This window comes from Ceratotherium simum, chromosome 12 (genome assembly GCF_057802395.1).
Source record: "Ceratotherium simum simum isolate JZ-2026a chromosome 12, ASM5780239v1, whole genome shotgun sequence".
NCBI classification, from domain to species: Eukaryota; Metazoa; Chordata; class Mammalia; order Perissodactyla; family Rhinocerotidae; genus Ceratotherium; species Ceratotherium simum.
The window spans coordinates 38,526,285-38,540,608 of record NC_141911.1 but is presented as its reverse complement, the minus strand read 5'-3'; the positions used below and the strand labels follow the sequence as shown (position 1 = coordinate 38,540,608).

Here is a 14,324-nt window from a genome sequence, read left to right as displayed (position 1 = left end):
CCTATGATCCAGCTATCCCATTACTGGGAATCTATCCAACAAAACTGAAATCAACAATCCAAAGAGGCTTATGCACCCCTATGTTCATTGCAGCATTATTCACTATAGCCAAGACTTGGAAGCAACCTAAGTGTCCCTCGACTGATGATTGGATCAAGAAGACGTGGTATATACATACAATAGAATACTACTCAGCGATAAAAAAAGACAAAATCGTCCCATTTGCAACAACATGGATGGGTCTGGAGGGTATTGAGTTAAGCGAAATAAGCCAGAAAGAGAAAGACAAACACTATATGATTTCATTCATATGTGGAATATAAACCAACACATGGACAGAGAAAACTGTATTGTGGTTACCAGGGGCGATGGGGGTAGGGGGTGGGCACAAGGGGTGAAGGGAGACATATATATGGTGATAGACAAACAAAAATGTACAACCCAAAATTTCACAATGTTATAAACTATTAAAACATCAATAAAATATTTAAAAAAAGAGAACAAGACTGGCAGACTCACTTTTCACAATTTCAGAACTTACTACAAAACTACAATGATCAAGAATATGTAGTAGTGGAATGAGGATAGGCTCACCTCAGTAGAACTGAGAGCCCAGAAAACAACCCTTACACTTAGGGTCAATTAATTCTTGACCAGGGTCCCAAGACATTTTATTGGGGAAGAACAGTGTTTTTAACACACACACTCAAAAATAGATCATAGAAAATATAGGAGTTAAAATTATAAAACTCTTGGGGCCGGCCCGGTGGCACAAGCGGTTAAGTGCACGCACTCTGCTGCGGCGGCCCAGGGTTCGCCAGTTCGGATCCCGGGCGCACATTGACACACTGCTTGTCAACCATGCTGTGGCAGCGTCCCATATAAAGTGGAGGAAGATGGGCATGGATGTTAGCCCAGGGCCAGTCTTCCTCAGCAAAAAGAGGAGGATTGGCAGATGTTGGCTCAGGGCCGATCTTCACACACACACAAAAAATTATAAAACTCTTAGAATAAAATATAGAAGTAAAGATTCATGACCTTGGATTAGTGGAAGCCATCTTAGTTATAATACCAAAAACTCAAACAACAAAAGAAAAAGTAGATTAGTTTGGATTTCATCAAAATCAAAAACTTATTCTTCAATAGATATTATCAGAAAGTGAAAAGAAAACTCAATATTTTCAAATCGTATATCTGATCAAGGACTTGAATCTAGAATATATAAAGGATACTTAAGAACTCAATAAAAAAAGACAAATAACCCTATTAAAAATGGGCAAAGAATCTGAATAGACATTTCTACAAAGAAGAAATACAAATGACCAATAAGCACATTAAAAGATGCTCAACATCATTAGCCAACAGGGAAATACAAATTAAATACACAGTAAAACACCACTTTATAACTACTAAGATGACTATAATTAAAAAGATGGACAGTAACAAGGGTTAGTGAGGAAGTGGCTAAATTAAAACCCTCATATATTGTTGGTGCGAATGTAAAATGGTGCAGCCACTTTGGAAAACTCTTTGCCAGCTTTTCAATAAGGTAAACATAGAGTTAACATATGACTCAGCAATTCCACTTCCAGGTATAGAGACAAAAGAATTGAAAATTTGTACACAAATGTTCATAGTATGTCTATTCGTAATAGACAAAAGGTAAGAAGAACATAAATGTCCATTAACTGATGAATGGATAAAGAAAATGTGATATAAGCATAAAATGGAATATTATTCGGCCATAAAAAGGAATGAAGTAGTGATATATGCTACAAGATGAATGAACTTTGAAAATATTATGCTAAGTGAAAGGGGCTGGACACAAAATGACACATGTTGTATGATTCCATTTATATAAGCTATCCAGAATAGATAAATCCATAGAGACAGAAAGCAGACCAACGCTTGCTAGCGAAACAGTGAAGGATGGTATGGGGAGTGAGTTCTAGTGAGCATGAAGTTAGCGTTGATGGTTGCACAACTTTGTGACTATATATACTAAAGACCAATGAATGACTGAAATATGAAAATAATAGAATAATAGAATCATGAGGCACTGGATGGCTTGTGCTATATTTGTGCGTTACACCAAGGTGCCCTAGCTAAGGAGTTGGCCCACAGTGGATGTCAGTACTCCTTAAATATTATGTAAACCAATGTGGGAGGCGTGCCTCCCCCAGGTAACCATCAGTTTGCTGCTTCAGGCTCCCTGACCAGAGTAGGAGACAACAGGAAGAAGGGATGCTTTGTCCTAGAGCATTTCAGCTGCTGTCAGAGCTCTGTACAATACTGTGCAATCTCTTTATCTACTTTCTTATATGGAAAATACAGGGACAAATATTTACCAGTTTTAAAAGATATTAAAAAATTATTTCAGCATAAGAAGTAAGATTTCTCCTGTTCTCCTTATCTATTCTTTGGAAGGTAAGAGATGCTTTCAGAAAGGAGACAGCCTGGCAGGCTCTGACTGTTGAAAGAAATCCTAGGAACCGCCCTTTCCTAGTGAACTACCTTACAATTGAGCAAATGTGAACCTAAAGTAAAATACCTTTTCCTAATTGATACATTACTTTACATTGAAATTCCACATGACTAAAGTCAGCTGCTGAAATTGATCTAAGAGGTAATTATTTACGTCAGTGTTTACCCCTTTGAGAAAGGTACTAGATCACCATTCATTCAAATGCAGTTCATTCCATGAGATACATCTTTCAATGCGGGTGGTTTCCTATGGATATTCCCACTAACATTACTAAAAGAAGTAACAGAGAGAATAAGCTAAGATGTTTACTTTTACTCTTGAGAAAATCAAAATCACACCTAGAAAATCAGTCCTGCTTACCGCAAATAAGCCGTCTGTTACTCAATAAACCAATTGATTAAATATATCCATGCACCAATAAACTTCAGTTCAAGAGCATAACTTCTTTTTCGTCTTCATGAAAAGTCTACTCTATTAGTAAATTACTATACGGTAATAAAATATCCTTGCATTTCACAAAGTAAAAACTTATGAGTATATGCTCCAAATTTTTTCTTTATATTTTATACATATGCAAATGATATAGAATATTAAGGATATGATCAGCTCTCACAAAAGCATTTTTACTGCTGTAAGTGCGCATATGAATCACGTGGGGATCTTGCTGACCTGCAGATTCTGATGCAGAGGTGTGGGGGCTGGGGCCTGAGACGCTACTTTTCTTACAAGCTTCCTGGTGATGCTGATGCTTGCAGTCCAAAGGCCATACTGACAGGCAAGGGTCTAAAATATATTAAGGTTCTATTTTCCTGTTACTCCTAACTAAATATTTATCATGTCTTCCCTATTACCTGACAATAGGGAATTTACAGGCAATGAAAGATCTCTCAGATTATAAGAAATATATTACCTTAAACACACACACATATACACACACAGAACACAACACACACAACACACACACACACCCTTAAGTTTTGCAGATGACCATACCTTCTCATTATAGGTTCATTGTTTTATTAACACTACTCCCAGAGGGTTGTAATTTTGGAGATAAAGCTTTCAAGAAACTAATGGATTTCTTCTTGTCAGCAGTAAGGCACCTCTGTTTTACGGTGAAATCTGAAAGTATATTGATGGCATTTGTCTTTGCATTTCATAGGAAATAATCACCCAAACACTTGAAGATTTTTACCTCACTCTTGGGAGAAGCAGTGTCTGCCCATTAAAGGAAGTGATGTGAGAGTGTTTTTTTTTCCACCCACCTTCTTTGGCTATTTCAGAAGCTTTTATTAGAATTCTGATGGCCTGTTTGTATTCTTTATTTTCCAGCATTTTGTCTGAGAGTAATCTATAAGTCCTCAGGAGACTCTCACAGGCCAACAAGTTGAGAAAGCGGCCTGTCTCATCCTTCCATATCCGCCCTTGCGTCAATTGATGGAATGCTTCATAATGCTCGGCAGCTGCCAGCAGCTGACCTGAAGAATAAAAGCCATTCATAAATATAAACCACAGGCCAGAACATATTTTCAAAAATTTTGTGTATATCTTATGTTTTACTACGAAAGGCGGGAAAACCGTGGACTACAGTCAAGGATTTCTGATGAAGAGGATTTAAGCTGGGAAAGGAGCTATTTCAATTTGGACCTCAGATTCAGCATTGATTTTGGATGGACACCTGCTAGAGGGACATACTTTGGCTGGTAGAAATTGACAAAGATTGCACATCTTTAGAGATTGTGTGAAAATCCAGTAATAATTACTAACAACAATCATATTAGCTAACATTTATTTAACATTATATATGCAAGGCACTGTGCTATGCACTTTATATGCATTTCTCATTTAATCTTCAAAATAGTCCTATGGAATAGGGATTGTTATGATTCCATTTTACAGAAGAGAAAGTGAAGTTAAGAATTTTGCCCAAGATTGCGTGTCTAGTGGGTGAGTAGATCCAGGTGGTCTGATTCCAGAGCCCATGCTCTCACCACTATCCTGCACTGCTTTCTCAACAGACAGCAATATCTCATTCTCTAGAAGAACTCAGGTTCTTGAGAAAGGATGCATCTGTTACAAATTTCAAATTCATGTATCATGGATCTTTAAACTACTTCTCAAAGTTTGACTGAATTTTCCAAGCAGGCATTCCTAGACTCTGTTTAATTTTGAATAATTAAATGTAACTTAACTGCCTTTCTGGATTATATTTTATGATATAGTCTGAAATATATCTTCTCAAAGCCAGAACTCTAAATTAGCTCTAAGTCATTTCATTCCTTGAAACGAGCAAGGACATTTCTGGAAGAGTAGTTTGCAGCCCCATGTTGTGGATTATATTTTACTTGTGAATTGCCTTGTGGAAAATGCTCACAATATCCTGTAATGTAAACATTCTTTTATGGTATTGAGGTTACCTAACTGAAATTAACTCAAAAAGCACTCCAACAGGAGTGGTTAAAAGTGAGTGCAGGCTCCAAGCAGACCGCCTGAGTTCCTATCCCAGCTTTGCCCACTTTGCTGTTTAGCCTCAGGCTAATCACTACCCTTTCTGTGCCTGAGTTTAATTCCTCTGCAAAATAGGATTATAGTATAACATTTATGGTGTTATTGTGAGAAATGAGTTAATACATGTTTAATACCTGATACAGAGTAGGTGCTCAATAAACATAGCTACTGTTATCAGTTGGCATAGTGATAATATTTTTAAAAAATCCAACAGGCCAATTGAAACATAGCCATTAATTTGTTTTTTTTTTTCTGTAAGTATAACTTACTCTTCCTGCAAAAAAACATAATTGAGTCCTCATAACAATATTATCATGACTGATTAAATTACCCTATGCAGGTCGTATCACACTCAATATATTTCCTCAAGTAGGTTTCATTGGATATTACAGGTTGGATATTACAGGATATTGTAGCCACTGCCAGGAGTATTGCATATAGTTTCCTCCTATTTTTGCATTGAATTTATCAAAATTAGTATTAAAATATTAAAGAATGCACAGATAAATAAGGATAGTATTCGCAAAGAAAGACAACAAAGAAATGTGGATAATCACCAAATAATCTGTACAAAAGTTCAGTAAGACATGGCCAGTCTGTGCCCTTGCTCCACTGTGCAGAAGGAGGATATATCAGCAAAGGTAAATACAGGGAGGGGAAGGTGTACTGCAGAGATATTTATAACCTTGTATTATGAAATTTCACATGATAAAAGACTACAGAGCCATAAATATGATGGTATAGAAGAATATTTCATTACATAGACAGGCGTTTATGATAAGTGAAAATATTGGAAAACACCAGAAAACATTTACAAAATATCATCAGTGTTATGCGAATGATGGATGGTTTCTTTTCTGCTTTTCTCTCTGATTATTAGCATTTTCTAACATTTCTATCATCAAAATATGTACATTTTTTAAATAAGAAATATACAATAGAAACTATTTTAAAAATAATGTTCAATCCTTTTTCACTTCGCTACAAATATTCAAGGTTGAAGTTCACAGCTCAAATCTAGCTTTACATTTAACTTACAGTTTTTCTCCTACCTCCTACAAAAGCAGGCATAGTTTTTCATCTTTCTCCTGTAGCACCTCTCACCAGAAATACCTTTCTCCAAATACCCACAACCCTCATTTTTTAAAAACTTGAATGAGCACTGACATATATGTTTATTATATTTCCTCTGTTAACTATATTTCTGCCTGTAAAGTATTGCTCTGTATCCCTGGAAAGATGTATACAAGAGTTCTTTTTTTTCTTTTTCTATCCAGCATCCACCTATTCAAAGACTACCGATACATATTTCTCTTTGGCCGTGTGAATAGGGAAAAGTAGACACAGGCAACCGTGAGTAAACCAGATAGTTCCAGAAAAAATTGGGACTGTAAGGAGGCTAGGAAGGACCTAGCATCTGTGGTCACACACCGTAACCAGATGGAAAGAGAGTCCAAAGGTGTGTTATAAAATAACAGACTCACTAAGAATTCCAGGAGGAGAGCCAGGAGATGAAGTTCTGGATAACCCAACTAATTATAATAAGATGCAAGTAAGGCATAATGAGGTAAATAGAATATGAGAACTGACAGCCATGTCCAAGATTTGGTTTACGTGGGAGCAGAAAGAGGAGATGGGGGAAGGGTGGGGAGGGTAGAAAGTGGGGAAAGGAGAAGTGGAGGAAATGGGGAAGGGGGTAAAGGTGGGGAAGAGTGGAGAAAAGGTGGGGACTGTGTCTTTGTGTTCCATATAAGCCAGACCTCCTTCTGTGTTATTGATGCCATTCAGCATCCTGAACAGGCTGTGTAAGCAGGAATAAAGTAAGGGGACATTGGTTTCAGTTGGCTACTACGGAAGAAGGTCTTGGAATGATTGGGAAATAGTCTTTTCAGTTGAGTTTGATTTTTGCCAGAGCTTTATGGTCTGGTATCAATGTATCGCTTACCTCATGATTACTGGCCAAGGTTCACCTCTCAGAACAGTCTACTTGAGGTCTCAGATGAGGAAGGAGCCTGGTCCAAAACACTCCAGTAAAAGAGAACAGAGCACTGTTCTTTCCTGAAGGCCTATTGGGTATAGCCACAATGGAAGGTTTCTTTCCCCCATACATTATCTTATTTAACTTCCCAAAAACTGATGAACTAAATATGATTATTACTTTTATAATAAAGAGGAAACTGAGGCTTACAAAGTTTAAATGACTCAAATAGCTAAAAAGAGATATTTAGGATTTAAACCCAGGATCACCGAAAACCCATACCACTTGGTTCCAGCACATCAGGTACCAGTCAACAAACCAAGAGTAAGGGATATTAGCTGGAGTAAGTTACATTCTCTGGACAAAAATCTCTCAAGAAAAATGTTGAGTTATGTGATTTCCAGTCTCTTCTAGTTTATAATTATGTGACTCTGCTCAGGTGATCACTGGTACCCTCTAACATAAGGCACAGATATTAGCCCCTGATGTGCTCCTGATTGGTCTTTCTAAAGGAGTTTGATTTGATATACAACCAGCTATGTAGCCTGCATCTAAATTCTCTACTTTAAACTAAACCATGCAGTTACATCTGTGGGGGCACCTGGAATTCCTCAGGTACCCCAGACTTCGTCACCTGTAGCCACATCCTGCTAGTCATGGTTTCACTTCCTCTTCCTTAACCATTTTGCCACAGGTGGTCACTGAGAATTCCCATCAGCACTATTTTAAAGCAACGTAGGGGAGGTAGAGTTTTCCAATCCTTCTCAAATATAGGGATTCATTTCTAAAATTATTTGGTGGCAAATAGGTCAGTAAATAAGCTAGCAAGTATTTGGCCAAATAACCATAAGCACACAAATAACTTGGCTACAATTTCTAAAGACTAGTCAGAATTTTCAAGTACACATTATAATATGGTATAATAATTGATTTAAAAATATTAAAATATATGTCTATACAATGAAAGGAGCATAGTAATTTAAATATGCAAATATTTCCCTTTAAGCATGATTAACAATGATATGATCTCCATCTAATTTTAATTTCCAACTATGAATAGGATTTTAAAGATTTTCTTACTTTCTGAGTAAGGACTGAATAATATTATGACTAGATATTTATTGAGACACAATGCATCTTGTTTTTATCTGAAAATTTTAAATTTAAAATACCTGAGATAAATATTGTAAAAGGTTATCAATATAGTGATTATTTTGACAAAGCTAAATGTAAATATAAATGAAGATCATGAACCAGATTCTCAAGTTTGGCTCATAGGATCCCTTCTTAAAGAATCCTATATATCCCCTCTTCAAAGTGTTCATATATAGGCTACCCTTTGTGACCAAACAAACTTTAATATATCAGAACCAGGGGAGAGTTCCAGATCCCACCATCAACCTTGTTGAAGGACAAGTGTCTAGATAACTGCCCCCCTCTGGAATTATCAAGAGGCAACATTAATTTGCACTGGGGAAGAGGGCAGAGAGAAGAATGATTACACGAAGGTATCACAAAAATAAAAGTTAACTGAAAACAGGACAGAAGAGAGAAGGCCTCGGGAATATTCACAGATGTTAAAGGTCCCCTGAGGAGACATGAGCTTTATCACGTTGCACCAGGAATTATCAGCAAATCTTCATCACCACTACGAGTAACAAAGATCACGGGAGGAACAATGATAAGGAAGACACACTAACTATTGCTCAACTAAGTGCCTGGAATTCATGGTTCTATGTCAAGTAAAAGTCCAGAGAGTCCATTAATATTTCAAACGAATCAGGCAAGAACACGAAGCCAAAATGTTTTGTTGGAGGGATTAGAGACAGCCCTCCACCAATACCATCAGTAAGCAATTTATCTCAATAATATGAAGTAGTATCAGGAAACACATCTTAGGAGACACACTGTGAACGATTGAGTAAAACAAGAGTATCCAGGTATGGACAGAAGTAGCCTAAGCCTCAGTTTTTTGTTTTCTGTTTTTAAACAATTATAAGACATCTACGTAAACAATAAGGAGGTTGGTATGCATCTATAGTTTTTCACCTAAAGGAAAGTGCATTCTTAAAATAAAACTACTCCAAAGGAGTTTCACTTTACCTAAATCCCACACAAACAAGAAATCCATCCATTTATTTAAAAATACAAACAAAACCCAAACAATGTTGTAAAGTGCAAAATGCTTGCTGGGATGTTAAGACAAACGCTATGCAGAGAAAACAAGATTTTATATATTTGGGTATTATCCAAATTGTTGCTTACCCCTCTTCCCTGCACAACATCTCTGAAAGTTTATAGATATTTGTTGTATCACAGCAGATGTCTAGAACAAATATTAAGCAAAGGAGAATGTATATGATCTCTCCCATTTTAGTTGTTTTTTAAAGTAGGAAGATTGACTAGATATTAACACAAATGGGTTTAAATGTGAAGCTGCCATAAAAGCAGGAACATAAATGTAATTCTCCCAGCCGCTATTTTGATGCACATTTTTGATTCCATGAATATTTTATGAAATGGCCCAAACTAAAGCCATATAACATTCCTGCATTACTGATGCTTGCGCCCGTAAGCTACGAACATTAGAGGCATGATTGAGTGCATTAAAATGAACTCATTCAGCAGTGCATTGATTACTTGAAGGGGGAGGGAAAAGAAAAAAGAAAAAAAAAAGAAGTTGCTCCACTTAAGAAAACAGCACACAAATCTAAAGTTTGCAATATAATAAGGGTGAAAGAAAGTTTGAATAAAATAATATTTCATAAAGTGCGACTCTGTCTAGACCTGACATTAATTAGGCAAGGTGTTAATTATGTCCAAAGATGGCTTCTGGTATTGTTCAGGTAATTTAAAATGTCACAATCTCTAAGACGCACAGGCTGGCCTGCGTTAGCTCTATGCATCAGCAATTCTGAAGGTAGCTAATTATTTCCTTTTCTATCAACTTGTACATTTGCCAGTAAAAATAATGCCATGGAAACAATTGTATGAAAATAATTTGACAGGTCCATAAGGCCTATTTTTCCAGCAGCACTGGTATAAGTCTTAAACATATTTAGTTCTAAATTGTGCACATTTGTTGAGGAATTTAGCGAAATATTCCACTTTAGTTTAAAACAACAACCTAAAGGAACAGTAAAGTTTTATGTACATTATATTACATTTTAATCTGGAGCTACTGGACATCTTTGACGTTAAGTTACTATTCCACCGATGTAGACATAAAATCTGCTAGAAGCAATATTGAACAGTAGCAAAAAGAGAGAAATGCTATTGCCCTTTTGTAAAAACAAAAGACATTGCTTTCCATTTCAGTTTCAGTGCATGAACAATTTATATTATCTTTAGGTTTTTACATTCAATTATGATAACTATAATGGCACTAAACGTGCTGAAATAGTTAAGGGCTTGTCACACTTCCCAATGGAAACTACCACTTTCAGGGGTTTAACTCGAGAGGAGATTTGTTCTGTACTGTAACCCACTGCACACCATTGCCAAATGGAACGCTGGAAAACAAAGATTTTGTTCTGTAACGCAATAGCATCCGTAATTAACCGGGAAGAAAATGTGCCCTCAACTTTTGAGTAGTTACTTTGGGATACTTAGAAGAAACTTAAGATGCTATTTAAAAAATAGAATCTTTTCTTTATCATTTTGAGCAAAGATTTCAGGTGGACATTATAGGAATGCTACTATACCCCCGTTAATTGTATAGGTCACTAAACCAGACAATGAAAAGGATCCCAGGAAAACAAGTGTAAAAGAAACTCACCAAAGTGAGTTTTTTTATTTTTTATTGATGTTGGCAGTTTGGGCAATTTATTGATGATTTTTAGTTTTATTGATGTTGGCAATACTAGAAAGTTAATTTTTAAAATCCAGAAGATTTGCCCAGATCTCTAAAATATTCTGGAGGAACTGTTATTTATTGTTATTGTTTGTGATTTTGGATAGCTGAATTGTGGTCAGCGATTGAAATAAGCTTGACTGCTCTGCGTCATAATAAACCTCAGACAGTGGTTTCTAAGTGTTGTCATTTCTAAGGATTAAGCATCAGGCAGCTTTGCTCTTAAATGTTCATAATTAGAAGTATCGAAATTACTCAGTTTTTAAAAATGTAAAACAATAAGAAATTAATGTATAAACAATAAGAAATTAATACTAGCCATTATAAACCTTGTAGAGCTTACAGAGTTTACTGTTTTCCTCATGTAATAAATTGTTTTACCTTAATGGTTTCCACCTCATTTTAAAATACTAAGTAAAAAGTGTTGACAAGCATAAAAGTCTGAGGAGAAATAAAGTCAATATTGACATTAGATCAACTAATGAATTATATTGCTCTGAACTTAATCAATAATGTAATTCTTGCTTGAATTATATATTACTCACAATTTTAAATAAACCACATTCTGATTGTGTGTATATGTTTATATGAGCAAAGAGAAAGGTACGGAAGTATATAGTATACCAAAGTACCAGTATTGATTAACTTACAGAAGATGGAGGTGAGTGAGGAGAGTATTAAATTTTCCTCTTCATTATACATCACTATACATCATTATACAATGTTATACATCATTGTTTTGATTGACAATAAGTATGTGCTAGTTTGGATATTACAAAAGCCTAACAAACTGAAAATAATTTATTTAGGTGAGTATGCAGGGAGAAAAATAACGTTAGTTAAGGATACTAGCTGCTATATATATATGTTAGTATCTACATTTTAGCAATGAGGAAAATGAGCCTTGGGGGTTCTCTTGCCTAAATTCACATACCAAGTAGGTGGCAGAGCTGATGCCCAAAGCTCATGGTGGCTTTTCTTCCTCAAGGTGATCCCTTTTTAGAAACTGTGTCCAATGTTTGACTTAACGGCAGAGACCAAGGTTTGAACCATGATATAATTGGACCACTCACACCCTTTCTTTAGGGGCTCTGAAACAAGGATAACAACGCCAACCTCGGGGTGTGGCTGCAAAGGGCGTTAAAACAACTGTGTCGGTACTATGCAGAGGGCCTGGCGCTTCGCAGACCTTCAGTAACTTTTCATGCTGTGTTATCTATTTTCTTTCCAGGTTTGCCATTTGGAGCGAATCTGGATGAGCCTGTTATATGGAAAGCTTTGAAACCTAAATATTATGGAACAGTGTCACTTACTCAAATGAAGAGCCATTGAAGGTTCTAGTTGGAAACAGTACATTTCATCCAACTTTCATCCAACACCCCTTTCATTCACTCTTGGTCAGTAGTGCCTCTAAAGAGATATTTGTTGGGCAGCGCCTCTTCTCAGAGAGTCAGAGGAAACACTGCCTCCAGAACAGTATATTCAGTGTGGCAAGAACTGTAGGCTCAGTGCAGCTGTTCAAGACCTCCTTGCAAAGCTTTGAAAAAGAAAAACCTGCTGCAGAGCAGGCACCTCTGAATGAAGCTTCCTCTCCGTGCTACTCGTTAAGCAGTAAATAATTAAAACACCCTGAAAAAGACAGGTAAGATACAAGCAGCAATGCCAGTAACACAGACATGAAAGAGAAGGGGAAGAAAATGAATTTAAAAAAAAGGCAATGAAATAATTCATTTGAAGCTCTAATAAAGTTTCATTTGCAGTCTTGTTTAAAGATATATCAGACTTTAGGGATGTAACCTAATTACATTTTTATTCTAAGTTCCATTCAAAGATCTTGGACTTTGATTCTTTAACACAGATCAAACATGGAATAATTTTCTTGTGGCTATCAATACTTAAAAAGGATCTCTTCATTAAATACTAGAAGGTCTTATGAACATGTATACAGAGTAGATGGAGAATAAACTGACATGCCCCAAAAAGTGACAATTAATTTATATAGAAATAGCAGTGCTAATTCACTTAACTTCTGGAAAAAACCTTTCAACTATTAAATTCACTTTTATTCAAATATAAAGTGACTCAGTTTCTAATACTGATCTAGTCAGATGCACCTTAGAAAATGTATACTAATGCCCACTTTCTAAACCCATTCTTGGAATTTACTCCAAAAATGGAGTGCTGGAAGCAGTAAGCCTTGCGATCACGCAGAGATTAAGGAGGAAATGCTTTCAATGGGCCTGCCGTCAGCCCAGGAGCCTCAGTGCCGGGTGGGTATGTTAGAGTCGTCAATGTTCATACTTAGACATTTTTTGGATTGGCTTTATTTCATATTGTTACTAGGAAACCTGAATGGAACAACGTGTTTGCTCTTCCAGAGAATCTTTTGGAAAGTTTCCTCCGAAAAGGACTTTTAAAATGAAAATCGAGAAGCAGCTTAAAAGTGGGGGGAAATAAACAAATAGGATTTATTTTTTAACTACTAAATGGAAAAAAATGCTCCCCAAAACCTTGTGGAGCTGTACTAAAGGTGTGAGTAGGCAAGGAAAGTACCCTGGGACTTAAAGCCCCCAGCAGGAAAGCCTACAGAGTTTTGGTCCTGATTCAGCAGCAACATTGGGAAGTTTTGTTGGAGTTGTTTTCTTGTATCTTTCCCCCACTCAAAATATCCCCAGTGCCCACCAGTGAATCTATTTTCAAGGATAAACACTGAACGAGATGCCCTTTGTCAGTTCAAGTGCTGCTTTCTCTTAACAGCGTTCTGTATGTAATGGAGGCTTCACTGCTACAGATTTTAAAATACGACAGCAATTTAAATAGGAAATAAGAGTCATTTAAAACCAAAAATACCCATATTATGCTTGTCAAAGTCTATTAATAGCAAATAACAAAAACATTATTGTCTCATCATTGTTTGGTGCATGAATAAAATACTAGGTTTAGAAAGGGAAAGAAGAAAATTTTAATGTTCACTGTATTTGGGTGACCCATTTTTCTAGGTTTGCCCGGGACTCTTCTGGTTGGAACACTGAAAGTCTTGGGAACTCTCTCCGTCCCAGGCAAACTGGCATGATTAGTCACCCTAACGTTGACCCAAAATATGAAAGAATTTTGAAAATATACTTAAACAAAACAGGAAAGTGATATTAAGCAAAAGTATAATGCAATATATGTTTTACTTATTTTAAAGGCAAAATTATTATATCAGCATGAATGAAACACTACAGAGAAAAATCTTAAAAATTACTAACAATGGCATCATCAATCAATCAAAATGTTTTGATTTTGGTAAAGCATCACTCTACTCCTTTTCTATATCCATGCATAATTTTTACACAGTTGTAAAGAGATTAATATAATTTTTCTGCTTATCTAAATTATTTTGTTAGAACTACTTTCCACATTACATATTTTCATAAAAACATTTTAAAAGACTGAGCAATATTTTTGGGGGGACAATGTACACTTTAATCATCTGTCAAGTGCTTAGATATTTAGAT

General features: G+C 36.1%; 1 protein-coding gene across 2 annotated transcripts in view; it reads right to left on the bottom strand.

Moving 5' to 3' along the window:
* The window catches only part of TTC29 (tetratricopeptide repeat domain 29), a 216,321-nt gene that overhangs the window by 133,008 nt on the left and 68,989 nt on the right, over window positions 1–14,324 (bottom strand). For both annotated transcript variants that reach the window (XM_087437240.1, XM_087437241.1), the window contains one exon: window positions 3,751–3,963. In XM_087437240.1, the coding sequence (XP_087293366.1) occupies window positions 3,751–3,963 (213 nt within the window). The remainder of the gene's footprint in view (window positions 1–3,750; window positions 3,964–14,324) is intronic.